This window comes from Dreissena polymorpha, chromosome 2, assembly GCF_020536995.1.
Source record: "Dreissena polymorpha isolate Duluth1 chromosome 2, UMN_Dpol_1.0, whole genome shotgun sequence".
NCBI lineage: Eukaryota > Metazoa > Mollusca > Bivalvia > Myida > Dreissenidae > Dreissena > Dreissena polymorpha.
In genome coordinates, this window is record NC_068356.1 from 4,426,018 (window position 1) to 4,449,977 (window position 23,960).

The window sequence follows — 23,960 nt, forward strand, 5'->3', positions numbered from 1 at the left end:
CTGACAAGACTACACGGATGACTTTGTAGTGGACAAGGTTAATCCTGACGAGACTATGCTGATGACTTTGTAGTGGACAAGGTAAATCCTGACAAGACTACCCGGATGACTTTGTAGTGGACAGGGTAAATCCTGACAAGACTACGTGGATGACTGTAGTGGACAGGGTTCATCCTGACAAGACTACGCAGATGACTGTAGTGGACAGGGTAAATCCTGACAAGACTACGCGGATGACTGTAGTGGACAGGGTAAATCCTGACAAGACTACGTGGATGACTTTGTATTGGAAAAGGTAAATCCTGACAAGACTACCCGGATGACTTTGTAGTGGACAGGGTAAATCCTGACAAGACTACGTGGATGACTGTAGTGGACAGGGTTAATCCTGACAAGACTACGCAGATGACTGTAGTGGACAGGGTAAATCCTGACAAGACTATGCGGATGACTGTAGTGGACAGGGTAAATCCTGACAAGACTACGCGGATGACTTTGTAGTGGACAGAGTAAATCCTTACAAGACTATGCGGATTACTGTAGTGGACAAGGTTAATCCTGACAATACTACGCAGATGACTGTGTAGTGGACAGGGTAAATCCTGACAAGACTGTGTGGGTGACTTTGTAGTGGACAGGGACAGGGTTAATCCTGACAAGACTACATGGATGACTTTGTAGTGGACAAGGTAAATCATGACAAGACTATGGGATGACTTTGTAGTGGACAAGGTAAATCCTGACAAGACTATGCGGATGACTTTGTTGTGGACAGGGTAAATCCTGACAAGACTACGCAGATGTCTTTGTAGTGGACAGGGTTAATCCTGACAAGGATGCACGGATGACTTTGTAGTGGACAAGGTAAATCCTGACAAAACTATGTGGATGACTTTGTTGTGGGCAGGGTAAATCCTGACAAGACTTTGCGGATTACTGTAGAGGACAAGGTTAATCCTGACAAGACTACACGAATGACTGTAGTGGACAAGGTTAATCCTGACAAGACTACGTGCATGACTTTGTAGTGGACAAGGTTAATCCTGACAAGACTACGCAGATGACTGTAGTGGACAGGGTAAATCCTGACAAGACTGCGTGGATGACTTTGTAGTGGACAAGGTTAATCCTGACAAGGATGCACGGATGACTTTGTAGTGGACAGGGTAAATCCTGACAAGACTACGCGGATGACTTTGTAGTGGACAGGGTTAATCCTGACAAGACTTTGCGGATGACTTTGTAGTGGACAAGGTAAATCCTGACAAGACTACACGGATGACTTTGTAGTGGACAAGGTTAATCCTGACGAGACTATGCTGATGACTTTGTAGTGGACAAGGTAAATCCTGACAAGACTACCCGGATGACTTTGTAGTGGACAGGGTAAATCCTGACAAGACTACGTGGATGACTGTAGTGGACAGGGTTCATCCTGACAAGACTACGCAGATGACTGTAGTGGACAGGGTAAATCCTGACAAGACTACGCGGATGACTGTAGTGGACAGGGTAAATCCTGACAAGACTACGCGGATGACTTTGTAGTGGACAGGGTAAATCCTTACAAGACTATGCGGATTACTGTAGTTGACAAGGTTAATCCTGACAATACTACGCAGATGACTGTGTAGTGGACAGGGTAAATCCTGACAAGACTGTGTGGATGACTTTGTAGTGGACAGGGACAGGGTAAATCCTGACAAGACTACATGGATGACTTTGTAGTGGACAAGGTAAATCATGACAAGACTATGGGATGACTTTGTAGTGGACAAGGTAAATCCTGACAAGACTATGCGGATGACTTAGTAGTGGACAGGGTAAATCCTGACAAGACTACACAGATGTCTTTGTAGTGGACAGGGTTAATCCTGACAAGGATGCACGGATGACTTTGTAGTGGACAAGGTAAATCCTGACAAAACTATGTGGATGACTTTGTTGTGGGCAGGGTAAATCCTGACAAGACTTTGCGGATTACTGTAGAGGACAAGGTTAATCCTGACAAGACTACACGAATGACTGTAGTGGACAAGGTTAATCCTGACAAGACTACGTGCATGACTTTGTAGTGGACAAGGTTAATCCTGACAAGACTACGCAGATGACTGTAGTGGACAGGGTAAATCCTGACAAGACTGCGTGGATGACTTTGTAGTGGACAAGGTTAATCCTGACAAGGATGCACGGATGACTTTGTAGTGGACAGGGTAAATCCTGACAAGACTACGCGGATGACTTTGTAGTGGACAGGGTTAATCCTGACAAGACTTTGCGGATGACTTTGTAGTGGACAAGGTAAATCCTGACAAGACTACACGGATGACTTTGTAGTGGACAAGGTTAATCCTGACGAGACTATGCTGATGACTTTGTAGTGGACAAGGTAAATCCTGACAAGACTACCCGGATGACTTTGTAGTGGACAGGGTAAATCCTGACAAGACTACGTGGATGACTGTAGTGGACAGGGTTCATCCTGACAAGACTACGCAGATGACTGTAGTGGACAGGGTAAATCCTGACAAGACTACGCGGATGACTGTAGTGGACAGGGTAAATCCTGACAAGACTACGCGGATGACTTTGTAGTGGACAGGGTAAATCCTTACAAGACTATGCGGATTACTGTAGTTGACAAGGTTAATCCTGACAATACTACGCAGATGACTGTGTAGTGGACAGGGTAAATCCTGACAATACTGTGTGGATGACTTTGTAGTGGACAGGGACAGGGTAAATCCTGACAAGACTACATGGATGACTTTGTAGTGGACAAGGTAAATCATGACAAGACTATGGGATGACTTTGTAGTGGACAAGGTAAATCCTGACAAGACTATGCGGATAACTTAGTAGTGGACAGGGTAAATCCTGACAAGACTACACAGATGACTTTGTAGTGGACAGGGTTAATCCTGACAAGGATGCACGGATGACTTTGTAGTGGACAAGGTAAATCCTGACAAAACTATGTGGATGACTTTGTAGTGGGCAGGGTAAATCCTTACAAGACTATGCGGATTACTGTAGTGGACAAGGTTAATCCTGACAAGACTACGCGGATGACTGTAGTGGACAAGGTTAATCCTGACAAGACTACGTGGATGACTTTGTATTGGCAAGGTTAATCCTGACAAGACTACGCAGATGACTGTAGTGGACAGGGTAAATCCTGACAAGACTGCGTGGATGACTTTGTAGTGGAAAGGGACAGGGTAAATCCTGACAAGACTACGTGGATGACTTTGTATTTGACAAGGTTAATCCTGACAATACTACGCAGATGACTGTAGTTGACAGGGTAAATCTGTAAAAGACTACGTGGATGACTTTGTAGTGGACAGGGTAAATCCTGACAAGACTATGCAGATGACTTTGTAGTGGACAGGGTTAATCCTGACAAGACTACGCGGATGGCTGTAGTGGACAGAGTAAATCCTGACAAGACTATGTGGATGACTTTGTAGTGGACAAGGTAAATCCTGACAAGACTACCCGGATGACTTTGTAGTGGACAAGGTTAATCCTGACAAGACTAGGCAGATGACTAGTGGACAGGGTAAATCCTGACAAGACTATGTGGATGACTTTGTAGTGGACAAGGTAAATCCTGACAAGACTACCCGGATGACTTTGTAGTGGACAGGGTAAATCCTGACAAGACTACGTGGATGACTGTAGTGGACAGGGTTAATCCTGACAAGACTACGCGGATGACTGTAGTGGACAGGGTAAATCCTGACAAGACTACGTGGATGACTGTAGTGGACAGGGTAAATCCTGACAAGACTACGCGGATGACTTTGTAGTGGACAGGGTAAATCCTTACAAGACTATGCGGATTACTGTAGTGGACAAGGTTAATCCTGACATTACTACGCAGATGACTGTGTAGTGGACATGGTAAATCCTGACAAGACTGCGTGGATGACTTTGTAGTGGACAGGGACAGGGTAAATCCTGACAAGACCACGTGGATAACTTTGTAGTGGACAAGGTAAATCCTGACAAGACTATGGGATGACTTTGTAGTGGACAAGGTAAATCCTGACAAGACTATGCAGATGACTGTAGTGGACAGGGTAAGTCCTGACAAGACTGCGTGGATGACTTTGTAGTGGACAGGGACAGGGTAAATCCTGACAAGACTACGTGGATGACTTTGTAGTGGACAAGGTTAATCCTGACAATACTACGCAGATGACTGTAGTGGACAGGGTAAATCTGTACAAGACTACGTGGATGACTTTGTTGTGGACAGGGTAAATCCTGACAAGACTATGCAGATGACTTTGTAGTGGACAAGGTAAATCATGACAAGACTTCGGGATGACTTTGTAGTGGAGAAGGTAAATCCTGACAAGACTATGCGGATGACTTTGTAGTGGACAGGGTAAATCTTGACAAGACTACACGGATGACTTTGTAGTGGACAGGGTAAATCCTGACGAGACTATGTGGATGACTTTGACGTGGAAAAGGTTAATCCTGACAAGACTACGCGGATGACTTTGAAGTGGACACGGTTGGTTAATCCTGACAAGACTAGGCGGATGACTTTGTAGTGGACAAGGTAAATCCTGACGACTACGGGGATTACTCTGTAGTGGACAGGGTAAATCCTGACAAGACTACGCGGATGACTTTGTAGTGGACAGGGTTAATCCTGACAAGACTACGTGGATGACTTTGTAGTGGACAGGGTTAATCCTGACAAGACTACATGGATGACTTTGTAGTGGACAGGGTAAATCCTGACAAGACTACGTGGATGACTTTGTAGTTGACAAGGTAAATCCTGACAAGGCGACGAGGATGACTTTGTAGTGGACAAGGTTAATCCTGACAAGACTAGGCAGATGACTAGTGGACAGGGTAAATCCTGACAAGACTATGTGGATGACTTTGTAGTTGACAAGGTAAATCCTGACAAGGCGACGAGGATGACTTTGTAGTGGACAGGGTTAATCCTGACAAGACTACATGGATGACTTTGTAGTGGACAGGGTAAATCCTGACAAGACTACGTGGATGACTTTGTAGTTGACAAGGTAAATCCTGACAAGGCGACGAGGATGACTTTGTAGTGGACAAGGTTAATCCTGACAAGACTAGGCAGATGACTAGTGGACAAGGTAAATCCTGACAAGACTACCCGGATGACTTTGTAGTGGACAGGGTAAATCCTGACAAGACTATGTGAATGACTGTAGTGGACAGGGTTAATCCTGACAAGACTACGCGGATGACTGTAGTGGACAGGGTAAATCCTGACAAGACTACGTGGATGACTGTAGTGGACAGGGTAAATCCTGACAAGACTACGCGGATGACTTTGTAGTGGACAGGGTAAATCCTTACAAGACTATGCGGATTACTGTAGTGGACAAGGTTAATCCTGACATTACTACGCAGATGACTGTGTAGTGGACATGGTAAATCCTGACAAGACTGCATGGATGACTTTGTAGTGGACAGGGACAGGGTAAATCCTGACAAGACCACATGGATAACTTTGTAGTGGACAAGGTAAATCCTGACAAGACTATGGGATGACTTTGTAGTGGACAAGGTAAATCCTGACAAGACTATGCAGATGACTGTAGTGGACAGGGTAAGTCCTGACAAGACTGCGTGGATGACTTTGTAGTGGACAGGGACAGGGTAAATCCTGACAAGACTACGTGGATGACTTTGTAGTGGACAAGGTTAATCCTGACAATACTACGCAGATGACTGTAGTGGACAGGGTAAATCTGTACAAGACTACGTGGATGACTTTGTTGTGGACAGGGTAAATCCTGACAAGACTATGCAGATGACTTTGTAGTGGACAAGGTAAATCATGACAAGACTTCGGGATGACTTTGTAGTGGAGAAGGTAAATCCTGACAAGACTATGCGGATGACTTTGTAGTGGACAGGGTAAATCTTGACAAGACTACACGGATGACTTTGTAGTGGACAGGGTAAATCCTGACGAGACTATGTGGATGACTTTGACGTGGAAAAGGTTAATCCTGACAAGACTACGCGGATGACTTTGAAGTGGACACGGTTGGTTAATCCTGACAAGACTAGGCAGATGACTTTGTAGTGGACAAGGTAAATCCTGACGACTACGGGGATTACTCTGTAGTGGACAGGGTAAATCCTGACAAGACTACGCGGATGACTTTGTAGTGGACAGGGTTAATCCTGACAAGACTACGTGGATGACTTTGTAGTGGACAGGGTTAATCCTGACAAGACTACATGGATGACTTTGTAGTGGACAGGGTAAATCCTGACAAGACTACGTGGATGACTGTAGTTGACAAGGTAAATCCTGACAAGGCGACGAGGATGACTTTGTAGTGGACAGGGTTAATCCTGACAAGACTAGGCGGATGACTGTAGTGGACAGGGTAAATCCTGACAAGACAACGTGGATGACTTTGTAGTTGACAAGGTAAATCCTGACAAGACTACGTGGATGACTTTGTTGTGGACAGGGTAAATCCTGACAAGACTATGCAGATGACTTTGTAGTGGACAGGGTAAATCCTGACAAGACTACGTGGATGACTCTGTAGTTGACAAGGTAAATCCTGACAAGACTACGGGGATTACTCTGTAGTGGACAGGGTAAATCCTGACAAGACTACATGGATGACTGTAGTGAACAAGGTAAATCCTGACAAGACTACGGGGATTACTCTGTAGTGGACATGTTAAATCTTGACAAGACTACGTGGATGACTGTGTAGTGGACAGGGTTTATCCTGACAAGACTACGCGGATGACTGTATTGGACAGGGTAAATCCTGACAAGACTACGCGGATGACTGTTTAGTGGACAGGGTTAATCCTGACAAGACTACGCGGATGACTGTAGTGGACAAGGTAAATCCTGGCAAGACTACACAGATGACTTTGTAGTGGACAAGGTTAATCCTGACAAGACTATGCGGATGACTTTGTAGTGGAGAAGGTTAATCCTGACAAGACTAGGCGGATGACTAGTGGACAGGGTATATCCTGACAAGACTACCTGGATGACTTTGTAGTGGACAGGGAAAATCCTGACAAGACTACGCGGATGACTTTGACGTGGACAAGGTAAATCCTGACAAGACTACGTGGATGGCTTTGTAGTGGACTGGGTAAATCCTGACAAGACTACGTGGATGACTTTGTAGTGGACAAGGTTAATCCTGACAAGACTACGTGGATGACTTTGTAGTGGACAAGGTTAATCCTGACAAGACTGTGCGGATGACTTTGTAGTGGACAAGGTAAATCCTGACAAGACTATGCAGATGACTTTGTAGTGGACTGGGTAAATCCTGACAAGACTATGCAGATGACTTTGTAGTGGACAAGGTTAATCCTGACAAGACTATGCGGATGACTTTGTAGTGGACAAGGTAAATCCTGACAAGACTATGTGGATTACTTTGTAGTGGACAAGGTTAATCCTGACAAGACTATGCGGATGACTTTGTAGTGGACAAGGTAAATCCTGACAATACTATGTGGATTACTTTGTAGTGGACAAGGTAAATCCTGACAAGACTATGTGGATTACTTTGTAGTGAACACGATTAATGCTGACAAGACTTTGTGGATTACTTTGTAGTGGACAAGATTAATGCTGACAAGGATGCGCAGACCTGGTGGGTCTGGAGCTACACTGGCCGCATATGGGGTATAAAACATATTTTGTCATGATTTATATATTTTAAAATACTAATGTGATTTGTATGTGTGCAGTATGGAATTCAATCAAAGAAAATAATGGTTTACAATATGTATGCTGTACATTTAAAGTATTTCATAAGGAATGACAAGAAACTCTTTATTATTTATTTTGAAATTTATTGTACCAAATATTATTTATAAACAAATTATTTTATACATTTTAAACTTAAACAGAAAAGTAAATTAGATTTGTGTTCATGCAACTTTGGGTCGTAAAATTATGCAAACTGTTTTTTTTAATGTATTGATATTCAAATACACATTGATTACTGGTAGATACATGCAACAACAATGGACGGACCTGCAATATATCACTTGTTTTGATTAGGTAACAAACAATACTGGTATATAAAATACAACAATCATTATAAAAAATCAAAAGCATACAAAGAATCCAGTATTAACAAGAGATTTCCAAGCAATATTGTCCCCTACCGGTGAAACTCCACCATTGTCAGATTTTTTTTTATCTTTTTATATGTGTTGCCATAGCAACCACAATTCTTGACGTATGAACAAAATGAAATGGTGTGCATAATTTCCATATTGCCATCTATCCATGTTTCAAGTTTCATGAAATAATATGAAGAACTTTTAAAGTTATCGCAGAATCAAGAAAAGTGTGACAGACAGACTGACTGACTGACAGACGGAGTGCAAACCATACAAGTCCCCTCCGGTGAAGGGGACAAAAAGATATGTTATATTTAAATATCACAATAAAGGTTACAGTTAAGGCCATGTCACAAACATCACCCAGGTATAAGAACGAAATGATATACCTGTAGATTGGGATGTACAGATGTAAGTTAAATGTTATTGATCACGCTTGTCAAACATAATACATGAGATATGTTGTTGAAGACGATTTTGATATCATTAATTGCAAATGCATCAACTGAAACTTAGTTGTCTTAGTTTTTAAATCAGGCATGGTGGCCTTTTTATCCTTTGTTTACCATCACAATGCTCAGCGTTCCATAATCAAAGCACTAAAAAAACATGATCTACATATGTATATACACTAGGTCACTCTGCAACACAATCACCATTTTTCTATTGCCCTTACCTATTTGCTTCATTATTTATGTCAGTACTTCTTACAAGCACATTTACAGATTTTTCAACTTTAAATTAGTTTTTTTTTTAAATCCACGATTTTTCCGTTTGTGTTTTTTTTTTTATTCCGTGCTTTTGACCTTCAAACCCACTTAAATAATCCCCAGATCTGTAGTTGCCCTATTCACACACCCATACTACTTACCAATGAATATAATATATGCATAATTTGACAAATCAATGTAAGGCTTCTGAAAACGGTTCTTTGTTGCTTGGATGGATTAGAGTTGCAGTTATTTGTTAGTTTGTAGTAGTTTCGGTGAATGGCCTTAAAGTGACGGTAACTATACTTATTCGCATGCGAAATATTAAGAAAAAAACATAACATCTATTTTGTGCAAAAATGCACTTGTCATTCGCTAAGTATTACAAAATGTACAGAAGACAAGAGATGTATTTGTCAGAAACACAATGCCCCCTTCTGCGCCGCTTTGAAGCCATATATTTGACCTTGAAGGATGACCATGACCTTTCATCACCCAAAATGTGTAACTCCATGAGATATACATGCATGTCAAACATCAAGTTGCTATCTGAAGCGACATAGAAGTTATGAGCATTTTTCGAAACCTAAATGCAAAGTGTGACGGAAAGACAGACGGACGGTCCGATCACTATATGCCCTCGTTCGGGGCATAAACATAGGGGAAGTTTGTAAACCTCTACGACGTAGCACTTGATTCAACGTTATTAAATGACATTACGAAACTTTTAACGTTTACAAAGATCACGCATACCCCAGGTTTTTAAATGTGCAAAATTTAATGTTTTACGTAATGAGACGTTCTCAATTCAAATCCATTATGTTTGTCAAGGTGTCCCCATTCGATTGCGTTTGATGTTTGTTTAGTGTTTTCAATAACGATTGATTCGCAGAATAATGCATGCGTTCTTCCTAAGGATGATATGATTATATCGTTTTAGCAGTATTGCACATATTTAATATATCATTTGATTATATTATTGCACACGTCGAAATATTCCATACACATTGATTGTACAATATCATATAACACTCGTGACATTACCACGTTAGTTTTTAAAATTGCAAGTTGCGTAGCTTAGCTGATCTTATAATCATACACATATGTGTTACATCGACTATGGCCCTCCAGACATTTTTGGTTGGACCGCGGATAAATTGCATTTTCCCGCGGTCTACACGTGCGACAAGTAGGGGTCGTCAACCGGCGCTATTGTCAGCACTCGGTTATCCGGCGGATTCTGACTGCGCCGCCTATTTTCGAAGTCTGCCTTACCCCTCATCGCGCCCTCGTCGCCGATATATCCGATCACCTGGGGTGGCGGCGGCGTTCGAGTCTGGTGCCCGTTTGGATGGTTGTTTAATGAGGCCGCTTGCACGCTGACGGGATTGACTCGGTTTTGGTCGGCCTTTTGACTAAATACAAAAAAACGTTCTTCAAGCATGTATGTTTGTGGTTTTTTATGTTTTTGTAAACGAACATTTCCATCACCACATGCTTTTTTCTGACAAACGAGTGCTTATAAAACCAAGAAACAAACGAACGTCTTTAGGGCTTTTGATATAATCATGCCAATAAACTGATAATACATGTAATTTAAGATACATAAAATGTGAAGTATCCAACGGAGATTCAACGTACGCTTTGATGACCAGGACAACTATAAGCACAATTAGTGCGGCACCGATGACCGATCCCACCACGGCTAACACTATCACCAAGTCCGATGGCCGCTTCGACCCGTCTCCCTGTAAGAGAGCATCAGATTCTTTCAGAATTTCAGAGGTAACTATTTTCAAAAAGTTCGTTATAAAGGTGTTGCACGGGGTATCGCGAATTGTCGTTTTGTAAGAAAACATGTTAGGGTTTGAATCGGCTATTGCCAATGTTTATAGTAGCACCATAAATGGCGTCTATATTTTGTAACAATTAAAGTTGTTAACTGTTTGAATTTTTAGACGAGTATTAATACTTTAATTTACTGCGTTCACTCCCATTGCGACTGTAAGACAGAGTATATAGAGAGTTATAACGACACGTCAATGTAAGTCACGGAAGTTGGAATCTTTTCCTCTAACTATTTATTAAAAGAAGAACTGTTTTCACGAATCTTTTATTATTATATACGTGTCTAACATATATATAAGCGCCGCGCTCGATCAAAGTTATGTTTGTATACATTATATAAAATATATCATCTTATGAATTTCGTATTCCATTATTCTACAACAACACAAACATAAAAACGCAAATTTATCAATGCCTTCACAAACAATGCGCTCGCATAAACACAATAATATGAGCCGCGTTCTGAGAAAACTGGGCATAATGCATGTGCGTAAAGTGTCGTCCTAGATTAGCCTGTGCAGTCCGCACAGGCTTATCAGGGACGACACTTTCCGCCTTAATTGTATTTTTGCTAAGAAGAGACTTCATTAAAACGAAAAATGTCATAAAAGTGGAAAGTGTCGTCCCTGATTAGCCTGTGCGGACTGCACAGGCCAATCTGGGACGACACTTTACGCACATGCATTATGCCCAGTTTTCTCAGAACACGGCCCATATATGCAAGTATCTCACCTTTGAATCTGGTTGACCATCGTCTATGACAGCAACCGCCACGAACGTAATGCTTGATGACGCCGTACCCAGCATAACTGTCGCTTGCGTTATGAAAGTGCTCAGGATAACACTTTGCCTAGGAAATGTGAAAGAAAAGTGTAATAATTGTATGAACATCATTTATAATCACTGGTTTCATCATAGTTTCGTAATGGTAATATACCGAAATTTTCACAGTATAATAAGTGCTACGTATCTATATGAGTTCGTAACGGGATTAATGGCTCATTGTTAAAATATATATATAGGGCTAACACATTGCATAATTTGCAAACTCGCTACACATTAATAAGTCAGACTTCCCATGGACAGAAGCGCTTTCATTCCGGTGTCACAGAGAGCTGCTTTTTGGTACTATGATAAAATGAGAAGCGCTTATTAAAAAGGGGGCTTTAACTCGCTCGATTGTTATATTACTACTAACTGATGCACCTGTAATTTACTTACTGCGCCTGGAACAATGACAGAAGTGTAGCCTGTGACATGAGGCTCTCTATGCTGTTCAGCGTGATCTGCCGTCGCTTCCTACCTCCGGCACTGCCGCTGGCGCACAGGGAATTGTTTGAGGAGTATTTGGCGACGAAGTACACGATCAGGTTGTTGTCGCCGTCGAGCGTCGGGTAGCCATTGCTGATTATGACGTCTTTGTCGCTCATGAATAGCATGCTTGAAGTAGGGCTAGAACAGACAGCACGAATATTTAGTTGTTTGTTTGTCTTCAGTGTATGGAATTGTATTACTAAATTTTGAAATTATAAAGGTAATGTAGACACAGCCACAGGAACTTTTTTCATTACTTATTATGTGAGACTCGTGGCACGTATGTGTTCAGATGTGATTGATGCAGTAGCGCACCTTGAAATATTTTGTTGGTGGTGCAGGTTTACGTAAACAAGCCGCTATACTCAAACATCGATTCATCGTATAGAACTCACGTATATCTTAACGTGTTTTGGCAACAGACTCTCGCATTAGTCTCGCTCGCCCTGCAAAACGTGTTCAGACCCGAGGCAACGCTATCTTGGAATTGGACCTTCAGGTTGTTGAACTGAAATTTAAATAGAAAATTATAATCATTCTATTAACCCGTGTATGCCTAGTGGACTCTCCCATCCTTCTAGATTGAATCATTTTATTTCCAAAATTAGGGATGTCTAGTATATTTATTTCTATATTTATAATATTTCTTACAGAAATTCCTTTGAGCAAACAGCGCAGACCCTGATGAGACGCCGCATCATGCGGCGTCTCATCTGGGTATACGCTGTTTGCTAAGGCCTTTTTTCTAGACGTTATGCATAAATGGGTTACACATTCACGCGTCAGAAGCGCGTATATAGCTATTATAACAAATACTGAGGATAAACTTGTAGTGACAAGTTTTCAAGAAAATGACACACTTTTCTAAACACACGTTGTTTTTTTACTATAGTCATAAATAAATTATATGTTGTTTTTGTTTTATACAAAGTCTTGTTGGACTGAAATTTCCACTCAAAATATTACCATAACAGTGCAACATTCACAAGCGGCTATCGCGTAGCCATGGTAACATTTACTGAACCCCATAATTCTTCTTGAATGATTTGATCTTTTATGAGTACATACGACCTAGAGGGTAAGTAATTAACTCACTGTAACTAGGAGTCTGATTATTGCAAATAACCTTTATTCGAATTACCAATACATTTAATTTATTCCATTTTATATTGAATTAAAACAGAACTTTCATTAACTTTTGAAAACTAGAAATGAATGTTTAATATGGCTATGATTATGATTTTGATAAGTTTGTACTTAAACATGCACATTAAAATGCTTATAACATTTATCATTACAGGCAATAATATAATTTCGGTCATGATTTCACTGAAAAGTTGTGTTTTTTTTCAAACCTACTAGTTAAAAGTAAATTTCCAGAAGACATCATATACTGTAATAGCCCAAAGACCTTTAAATACATTTATTTTATAGATCATTGAATAGCCTGATAGCAATATCGCATACATTTATTGTCATTAAATCTACTTTAATGCATCAGAAATTTCACATAAGCAATCAATTAAATAATGAGAAAGCATATATTATATTCATCAGCTGTAACATGTGGTTAAAAAACAAAACATTAATAATTTAAATAATTTGCGAGCAAATTTTCTGTTTTTCACTTTCGATTTTCAACTACATGCATATTTAGATAAATGACGTAATTTCCGGTATCGGTGTTAATTGATGACAAACGTAAGTCCTAATTGAAGTGATTTACGTGTATGTTGTAAGCAGGTACATAGGCAGGCAGGTAAGTAAGAAAGCAAGTTGTTGTTTAAACAACCATTTAACCAATAATAGTAATCATACAGGAACAACACATCTACACATTTTCCGAAATCAAAACAGCGTATTGGAAAATTTATAAAGCAAGCAGGAATAAGTATTTACTATCTTCGTCGCACATTGACAGCCTCTATAGCTCAGTGGTAGAGCACTGGTCTCGTAAACCAGGGGTCGTGAGTTCAAACCTCACTGGAGGCACAAGGTTTTCCCATCCTTTTCTTTTGAAGCACATTTTAAACTTAATGCCAATTAATTAATCAATATGCATTTCACACAGTTCTGTAATTATGCGCGTTTCAGATAATTCTATTTTACGCCACCTTCTTTAATTCTACACAATGAAAATTTATCGCATGCGATATTATTTCCACTAAGTAGTTTTTAGCGATAGATGCATAGTCTTCAAAATGTAATGACCAATATTTGAAAAGATGATATTCTGTTTGACTTATCATTAATATATGCTTAAAACATTTTAATTGTTATGCAGTTTAAGTATTAATATAGTAACAAACAAAAAAATCCGGTAGTTTTCTGCATAAGTTTCGTTGAAATTATTTAATAAAGCTAATTGGCAATGAAACACTTGGGGTTTAATGGTCAGTAATCATAAAGTGAAATGAAATTAAACATGTTTGTAAAAGGAAATGGACTGAGTGGTGTCATAACTAACGAGCAATTGAAACATGTCTTCAAAATAGTTTTTGACATTCCACCATTAACCTGCATACCATGCATACAGTGGGTTTCAACTAGAAGTAGAATATTGTGTACAGACTCACTTATGTATCAAATGAAACCGTTAAAGAGTAATATGTGTACTTTTGGCCATTAGTTCGAATAAACTATTTCTCATCATTTCTTACTGTGCAAAATTGGTCCAAGCTTGATTTAGATATTTAAAGAAGCCTTATTTTATTAATAATAGTTATGCAACATAAATTGATTAGAAGGCATTGATATTGGGTAACGAATTCTTTAATGTCTCGAATTTGAAAAGTACATATTCACGTGTAAAAAAGGTAACAGAATACTAATCTACACTGGTCATGTAAATTATGTTACTGTTGTATACAAAATATACGACTTATTTAAACTTTCAGAAAAGGAAACGACCGATTTGTCGCTGGTAAAATTAATACAGCCACTAGATGCGAATGCACGCTTGTCTTGAAAATAAAAAGAGATTAAAAAAAACTAGTTCTACATAAACAGTGCATGGTAAAGTGTCATATGTGTGTATCAAAACGCAGGTCTGTTAACATTCGGAGTCAGGTCGCCGCTGTTGTATTCGCCATAAGTTTTGCGTTGGCCACAGTCATACCTACCAATACATTACTTTTCTCCACCATGACGCGACTTTTCTCCACAATAATTGCGGTTATCAAAATATTTTGATATGTTATGCGAAAAAAGCGCTATCAAGCTAATTTACTACCAGTCTTGCAAACATATTTACTACTTCTAGTTTCTGGTAAAATAAACACATGATGCGGTATCAAGCATCGACACAGTCTAATCACGGCGCCTTCAGAAAAGCACCTGATACAAAATAAAGACGTTGGTCGATCTGATTGGATATCTAGTTCTTATCGAATGCTTTTAGCTTTTGTGAGAACACACGTACATCTCAAACCCCGGAGGGTCAATAGCTGGGAGTTGATTTATTGCAACTAATTCAAGTAAGTGGGTATCATTGGGTATGAATTTTACCGGGATGCCTCTGTAGAAAGACAAACACAATATCGAATACACATACCTGCTAATTTATAATGCGTTTGATGCTCAAAAGAACTACTTTGCAACATATTTAACCGTGCGGATAGGTCACAGGTATTGTAGCATGCTTTTATGTCATTATTTTCATTACTTTTTTTTAAATGAAAGCAATTGATCAATTTAAATTAGCGGTATAACACTGGACCCTTACCTGGTCGATGGTAAGCCCTTTTATTGTCAAATCGAGGCCGTGTTGTTGTTCTTGTACGGAAACTAAAATTATATATAAGTATATATAAAGATCCTTAGTTGAAACAATATGTAAATAAAATATGATTCTGCACAAACCGGTGTACATAAGTTTCAAATATAATAGACAATGAAACAGACACAAATGCTAAATGTCGTATGTATAACGAAAAAATCCGAGTTGATGAAATATCACACAAGCGAATACAAACAATTCCTTTTAGTGTGTAACAACTTTTGCCGACCGTATATGCACAGACACGTATGTGATACTTACTTGCGCAGGGATCGAATGTGCACACACACACATATGTGATACTTACTTGCGCAAGGATCCAATGTGCATGTCTTAGTTTCCGAAGTGTCTCCAGTACAGGGAGCCCCGCTCCCCTCCCGGGTGGGATTTGTGCACGTGCGCGTTCGTGACGTCACACCTGAGCCGCACGTGACTGAGCATATGTTCCACAAGGACCACTGGGTGAAGCCGCCGTTCCGATCTGTGAAAACATTTATTTTCCTCTTTATACACTTTGCTCGAAATATGTAAGTAAAAGCTCGACTAAAACTTTTGATAAGAAAACAACATTAAACATTTAATCCTAATTAAACATTAATTGCTTTTCCCTAACTTTTAGATTAGTTTAACTATAAAGTTTGATTAAAGGTTAGGTGACGGAACAAACGCGCACATGATTTGTTTTGTGCATTTGATTAAAATTATCATATATAAAATATTTTCACATTTTTTTATGATTGTACAACGTCTATGAAAATTCTAGCTTTGAAAGTTAAAATTATTTCAAAATATTGATCAATAATAATGGGCGTTACATTCGATCCGTGATGGTCATTTGCTTAGTATATTAGATCACGACGTTATAACTAAAATTTAGCTTAAATGTTTGCAGTCATGAAGCCGGTTTAACTTACCGACGCATTCGTTGTTGGCGCCCTTGGTATAACCGTCGGAACATGAGCACATATAGCCACCGGCGGTGTTGGTGCAGACGCTGTGGTTGCTGCCACACGGGTTTGAAGGCGAGCACTCATTCACGTCTATAATGCACAGGGTAAAGGGTGATACAATGGTTGCATTTCAACAGCGATAAAGCAGCAACTATCACCAACAAATGAAATTCCTTCGTTATCATGCAGCGTAATTTGACATATAAATCATACATGTAAGAGAACCTAGTTTAACTTTTTTCGATCCGTAAATATAAAGTTAATTTATCGTGATATTTCAGGCGTTTACGGATAATCTATTATATGACAAACGATTATAATGTTAAATTAAGGTAGAATGTCATACGCATATATCTTATTGCCCGATATATTTAAGGAAATTATTTAAAAATGAAACATCTATCCCCGTTGTAATACCTACCGACACACGTATATCCATTTGCGGCCAGTACGTAGCCACCCACACAGACGCACGTGTCATTGCCCGAGACCTTGGCGCAGGATTGCGAACAAAGGGTCGTTAAGTTGCTAGAACACGCAACCTCCACTGGAAGAGATGATCATGGTTGGCAATAGGCGTTCAAATTAACCCATTTATGCCTAGTGGACTCTCCCATCCTTCTAAATTGGACCAATTTATTTCCAAAATTAGGGCTGTCTAGTATATTTATTTCTATATTTAGAATATTTCTTACATAAATTCCCTTAAGCAAACAGCGCAGACCCTGATGAGACGCCGCATCATGCGGCGTCTCATCTGGGTCTACGCTGTTTGCCAAGGCCTTTTTTCTAGACGCTAGTCATAAATGGGTTAAGCTTAGTTTCAAAATAATTACATACAAGTATTGGTTTAGACAGTCATTTTTCAAGCGTAACACAGCGAGGCATTTATACGTGATATGCACGACAGTGATGTAACGTTATTCACATCAATGTTAGTCCTATACTAGGTTTTTAATTACATGATAAGATATAATATATCCTCTACAGTAACATGAAAAGGAAAGTACAATATTCACAGATTGCCATAAATGTGCAAGGATTACGCTTTGTGCCCGTGTGTAGACCTTACCTATACAGGAACGCTGGTCCCCTGCTAACCGGAAGCCAGACTTACACGTGCAGGTAAAACTCCCTGCAGTGTTTGTGCACGAGTGCCCACATCCGTGCGTTCCCGTCGTACATTCGTTAACATCTGAAAGGGTCAAATTTATTTAAATAACACTAACAATGAAAAAGGTCACTCCTTAATTGGTATTTTCTAACAAAATTGTAATTATAAGTATGGCTCGATTGGTCATTGTCGTCTCGGGTACTACTTACATGTACCCAGGGTACTCTTAATTATACTTACATGTACCCCGGGTACGGTAAATATACTTAAACGTACCCGGGAATTTTAACGCTAACTCGGTCGTTGTCGGCTATTTTTCACTATCGTAACTCATACTCAAAAGTATGTGTATGCATTTTTTAAAAGAGAAGTTTGTTTATGATATGCAAAACCGTCTAACGGTAATACGTAGCGCGGTTTACGACATCGGATTTTTTAAGGACTACAACTCGGGTACAGTCTAATATCGACCGGGTACTTTCAAGTATATTTACCGTACCCGGGGTACATGTAAGTATAGTTAAGAGTACCTGGGGTACGTGTAAGTAGTACCCGAGCCGACAATGACCAATCTAGCATAAGTATGCCCTTTACATTTATTAGATGTTTTGTTTGCAGAACAGATTCGATATACACGAATGAGCAAAAAATTTAATTCTTTCTTTTCATAGATTTTTAGTCAGAAATCAATACAGAAAATCAAAATCAAGAAAGCCCTTCACAAAAATACAAATCTGCTGATACCTACCAACACACGATTGCTGATTGGGTCCCAGCGCAAACCCAACTGCGCATGCGCACGTGTAACTTCCCGCAGTGTTGGTGCAAGTGCCGACGCTGGTATCACACGCATGCGTGCCGAGAGCACATTCGTTAATCTCTGTCAATTGAAACAAAATGAATATATGAACCTTTTTAATCGTTTTACTACCTCAAACATGATTACCTTTGATATCCATTGATGAATTAAAAACTGTAATCTTTGTACAGTTACCTGTGCACGTTTCACCGTTTCCTTGGTAGCCAGGCTTGCACTGACACGAGTATGAACCCTGTGTATTCGTGCACGTGGCAAATGTTGCGTGACACGCGTGTGTCCCAGCAGTACACTCGTTGATGTCTGAAAAATTAACGTCACGTGGACATTAAGTGTAAAGCTGCAAAAGACCTACTTGTATAACTTATATAAATAATGGTACAAGAATGATGTAGCATTGAGCTTTCTCTTGAATTTTAAACTATACATTCACTGACCCTTTTCTTGTTTATATTTAAACAGTTTGCTATCGTTTGCTATCGTTAGGAAAACTCGTTAAAATAATCACAATAAATGTTTCAGCGTGACGATAATCGATTTAAGAATAAACCAATTAATGAAAAAATAAAATTATTTAATGTAATGACATTTAAAGAGACTATAACATGTGTCTATGACTTCACTCACCCGTGCACGTGCCCGCAACGCTGGTGAAGCCAGTCTTACACGTGCATGTGTACCCAGGGTCTTGGTCTTGACAGTCGGCGTTTACGGCGCACGGGCTGTTCAAGCACTCGTCTATATCTACAGAACAACAACAACAACTCATCCCGTAAAGAGTAGTGTGAAACAGGTAAAAAACAATAGATGTACTCATGATTGCAAGATTTAGTTAAAAAGCATTCCAGCTATTGTTTACGGATTAATTTCCGTTCAGCTAAAAACGCAATACGCATGATATTGTGTGTAAATTTGTTTAACCACAAAGCAAACAAGCAAATTCGTTGAATTAATATCCCCCGCCAATATGCTTCTGGACACAATAGTGTTATATTTGACACTCAAAAAAGCATTTTTTCAAGATACAAAGGGCCATCACTCCGTTATTAACAGATGGTGTACAATGCCATTTGGCGTGCATCATCCTCTTATCCATATATATACTCATACCAAGTTTCAATGAAATCAGCTAAAGCACTTACAAGATATGGCTCCGGACACACAAAAAAGCATTTTTTCAAGATACAAAGGGCCATAACTCCGCTATTAACAGACGGTGTACAATGCCATTTGGCGTGCATCATCCTCTTATCAATTAATATACTCATACCAAGTTTCAATGAAATCCGCCAAAGCACTTCCAAGATATGTCCGGACACATAAGTGCCGGACGGACGGAAAGACGGACGGAAGGACGGGCAACGCCAAAACAATATCCCTCCGCCTATGGCGGGGGATAATAATATCCAATTGTCATGATGTGATAAAATTGGCGACTTATTTAAATATGTATTTGTATTGCAGACGTATTTGACTGTGTCCGACAAGCATATTTAGGCATATTGTAAATGAGTAATACATTTTAGGCAGGTCACAGGTGGTATTGGCCTAGTGGGCGATAATACGCTAATGTGAGGTAGGAAAACATAAATGTCTTGTTTAACATAAAAACATAAATACGCACAAGTAAGCAATCTTATAAGTCGATGATTAAAAAAAAATAATTTAGTTCTATTTTCAAAGCGTTTACGGTCTCATTCACATTTATTTTGTTTCTAAGTGATAAGTAAAGATAGCATCACTAAACATAACTCTTTAGATTAAGATTACATAAGCATATCGTGCTTTCGGTGTATTTTTGTCTCGTTATCTACTGTGTGAATGCTGTACATCAAAATTTCATGCCACCCTCAATTATGAGCTGGTCATTTGTAAAACCGGGGTCAATGCATGTGCGTAACGTGTCCGCACAAGCTAATCTGGGAAGACACTTCCGCCAATGGGGGTTTTTCACTCGGAACATAATTCCTTTAAACGAAAAATGAAAAGCGGCAAGTGTAGTTCCAGAATAGACTGTGTTGATTGATCAAATGGTGAAACTTATAACGCTTACTGACGCATCTGGCTTCCTCAACCTTGCGGTACTTGTCGCTTTTACAGACGCACGTGTAACCCCCGACTGTGTTCTGACAGATGACGTTGTTTGAGACAGGGCACAGCGTCGAGCCGGAGACGGCACATTCGTTGATATCTTAAACACGAGAAATGAGATATTTAGTTTTAAACTTTAACCCATTAATGCCTAGCGTCTATAAAAAGGCCTTGGCAAACAGCGTAGACCCAGATGAGACGCCGCATGATGCGGCGTCTCATCAGGGTCTGCGCTGTTTGCTTAACGGTATTTCGGTAAGAAATATTCTAAATATAGAAATATACTAGACATCCCTAATTTTGGAAATTAATTGATCCAATTTAGAAAGATGGGGGAGTCCATAGGCACAAATGGGTTAAACATATGGATTTCTAGAACTATTTCATAGAATGCATTACCTGCGTAGAACCATTACTTGGTATCTTACGAAAGGATAATAGAAACGCTTTCCGAGTGAGTACCTCCTGATTGCTAGGCCGACACCATGTCTACAGGTAAAATTATTTGGATGTCTGGCGAATTACTGCTAAGGTTTACAAGAGTGTTTTTTTATGTCACTAACATAAAAACAGAGAAAAATAAGGGTTAAACATGTCAAAAATCGTGTTTACGAAGAGGAGCTATTTAGTATCACTTCAATAGGATTTCAAATGACAGAATTCTTTAAAAGTTCTTCAGTCGACGTGTGAAGCAAATATGATATAATATCAGCATGGAATACCAAAATAGAAGGTTTGCGTCGGAACGAAAAAATAGGGTCCATTCGGGTCAGGAGAAACACACGTTTTGGCCCCTAAGAGGGAAAACTATTTGAGCGTGATATTGTTTTTTTTCCCCGCGTCAATTGCTTGTACTAGTATTGGGAATTAGTCACACGTCACAAAATATTGAAGATACTAAATTTGACCCGAGGACAATTTTCGCTCGTTGTTGTCAACCTGAGAAGTGACGATGAACAATTCAAACGAGTGGTTCTACGAAAATGGCGTGTATCCGGACAGCTCTATGGAATGATATAACTAAATTTCAATCCGAACCAAAAATGTGTAAAAACGAGTATGCGTTATTGTTGTACGTTCTTATATGGAACATAAACGCACCATACACTACCATGAGGTAGCTATTTGTTTCCTTAATAAATTGTTGACTCTACATGTATATATCCACGTGTTGTTTTTGAACTGCTCAATCGGATAACGTTTATTTACTAGGCCGAGACAAGATCATCAAATTAAAGATATAAGCGAGCCATGTTTACCTGAGCACATGGCCCCATCCGTGTTCAGCTGGTAACCCTTCTCACACGTGCACGTGTCAATTCCGCCAATCCGGTTACACGTGTATGCGCACTCGTTGCTTGAGGCACACACGTGGATCGCTAATACACAAACATTTCACTGAATTCACTCGAACATAAACATTCCGAAGCATATACGTCAACATAATTTTGTAAACCACATCAACAACAGAACACGAATTTTAATTCAATTTAGATTTAGTTTTACAAATATGTTACAAATATGATATTGCAATGTTTCGGTGTGAGGCAATACAAAAAGAAAATATACTTCCTTCACATATATCGTTCTAGACATAATTATTGATGACACAAAATACCAAAGAATAAATTAAAATATAACTTTTGAAAGAAAAAAACAAACCACGAAAACAAAATAAAACAACATTAACGCATAGTATTGATGTTTGTCTGTATTAAATAAATACCATATACACGAATTTTCTAGCCTGAAATGCATGCGCAGTTTTGAATATCACAGCAGGTCTTACATTGACAAGTGAAGCCATCCGCCTTGAGTTCGAAGTCCATCGGGCACGTGCACGTGAACTTTCCCGCGGTGTTCGTGCAGTAGGTGTTGTTATAGCATCCGTTGGTAGAGGAGGAGGCGCACTCGTTCACGTCTGTTACGTGAAAATGAGAGTCGCTCTTAGAAAAGGGGGTTAAAGGCATGTGCGAAACGTGTCGTCCCAGGTTATCCTGTGTATTCGACACAGGCTTATCAAGGACGACACTTTTCGCCTTGATTTTCGTCTGGAAAAGTATTACTTTAAACGAAAAAAAACACGGAAAGTGTCATCCCTGATAAGCATGTCGAACTCACAGACAAAGCTGGGACGACACTTTACGCACATGCATTAAACCCCTTTTCAAAGAGCGCGGCTCAAATGTTATGGGAAAGTGTCACGTTGTATATAGCAGGAGAACAACGATTGCAAATATACTAGTATATCAAAAACATATCATTTAAATTCAAACACGGCATGCGGGTTGTTTTCTTGTGCAATATCGACTTCATGAATTTATTCCATAGAAAAAAAAATTGATTTAAAACAAATAATACTCAAATGCTTGGACGTAAAAAATATGTCCTTTTGAGCTCAGCTTTAAGTAATGCCGATATATCCTTTTGAGATCACCTTTGAGTAATGCCGATAAACATATGTCCTTTTGAGCTCAGCTTTAAGTAATGCCGATTTAACCAAAATAAAAAAGAAATAATTTTTTTTTTTTAGAGTAGCTTTCTCAATGAGATTTTAACCTTTAACGAATGCTGAATATTTTACCATTACATATAACACAATTATTAAATCTTAACACTGAATTGTCTTATTTGAGAGATATCAAATCAAACACTGGCTACCTGTCTAATTTTAGAAATGCATGGGATACGTTTTGTAAGTTCGATATATTTCTTAAATTCGTTTACTGTTATTTACCTTTTAAACTTTAAATGCGCATTTTTTTATTAAACCAAATTACTCTCTTAACACGTATATCCTTTAAAAGAGTTATTTTCCATAATATTATACCAGGCTAAGTTCAAGGAATGCAGGAAATCACATAGCATATCATAACATATGATGTCACGTAAAACTATTGCTGCGCTCATTTGTAACGCATGTAGTGAATTTAACGTCTCGCCTAAACAATTAAAACGTACCGTTACACGCACGTCCGTCTGCGTTAAGCACGTAACCTTGACCACAGTAACACGAGTGCCCGCCGATGGTGTTTGTGCAGCCCTGGGCGCACCCGCCATTGGTCGTGTCGCACTCGTTTAAGTCTACAATCACAAGAACGGTTAGTCACGTATACTTAACCACCTGCTTCTTCTCCGGGCAAAAAAGAAATGTTCAGTTGTTTCCACTAGACTTGCCAGAAAAAGGTAGAAGGTC

General features: G+C 39.4%; 1 protein-coding gene, 1 long non-coding RNA gene and 1 other non-coding gene across 4 annotated transcripts in view; 2 read left to right on the forward strand and 1 right to left on the reverse strand.

Moving 5' to 3' along the window:
- The first annotated feature begins 243 nt into the window (after nucleotides 1-243).
- On the forward strand, nucleotides 244-8,427 carry LOC127865670 (uncharacterized). Of its 2 annotated transcripts, XR_008042727.1 has the most exons (3): nucleotides 244-551; nucleotides 1,599-2,645; nucleotides 3,130-8,427. It is a non-coding gene; the product is annotated as an uncharacterized LOC127865670 (long non-coding RNA). The 2 variants fall into 2 exon arrangements; XR_008042726.1 differs by having other exon boundaries at nucleotides 244-2,645.
- A 911-nt stretch (nucleotides 8,428-9,338) lies between these two features.
- LOC127865532 (mucin-like protein) overlaps nucleotides 9,339-23,960 on the reverse strand; it is a 32,531-nt gene continuing 17,909 nt past the window's right edge. Inside the window, exons 19-35 of the mRNA XM_052405378.1 lie at nucleotides 23,726-23,848; nucleotides 22,554-22,685; nucleotides 22,024-22,143; nucleotides 20,727-20,864; nucleotides 19,301-19,417; nucleotides 18,851-18,976; nucleotides 18,605-18,736; nucleotides 17,815-17,937; nucleotides 17,164-17,289; nucleotides 16,707-16,832; nucleotides 16,100-16,273; nucleotides 15,739-15,800; nucleotides 12,410-12,522; nucleotides 11,922-12,152; nucleotides 11,433-11,550; nucleotides 10,494-10,600; nucleotides 9,339-10,267 (exon numbers count right to left, since the gene is read on the reverse strand). Coding sequence (XP_052261338.1) covers nucleotides 10,027-10,267; nucleotides 10,494-10,600; nucleotides 11,433-11,550; nucleotides 11,922-12,152; nucleotides 12,410-12,522; nucleotides 15,739-15,800; nucleotides 16,100-16,273; nucleotides 16,707-16,832; nucleotides 17,164-17,289; nucleotides 17,815-17,937; nucleotides 18,605-18,736; nucleotides 18,851-18,976; nucleotides 19,301-19,417; nucleotides 20,727-20,864; nucleotides 22,024-22,143; nucleotides 22,554-22,685; nucleotides 23,726-23,848 — 2,309 coding nt within the window. The 3' untranslated portion in view covers nucleotides 9,339-10,026. The remainder of the gene's footprint in view (nucleotides 10,268-10,493; nucleotides 10,601-11,432; nucleotides 11,551-11,921; nucleotides 12,153-12,409; nucleotides 12,523-15,738; nucleotides 15,801-16,099; nucleotides 16,274-16,706; nucleotides 16,833-17,163; nucleotides 17,290-17,814; nucleotides 17,938-18,604; nucleotides 18,737-18,850; nucleotides 18,977-19,300; nucleotides 19,418-20,726; nucleotides 20,865-22,023; nucleotides 22,144-22,553; nucleotides 22,686-23,725; nucleotides 23,849-23,960) is intronic.
- Nucleotides 13,935-14,006, forward strand: Trnat-cgu (transfer RNA threonine (anticodon CGU)). Its single transcript has one exon. It is a non-coding gene; the product is annotated as a tRNA-Thr (tRNA).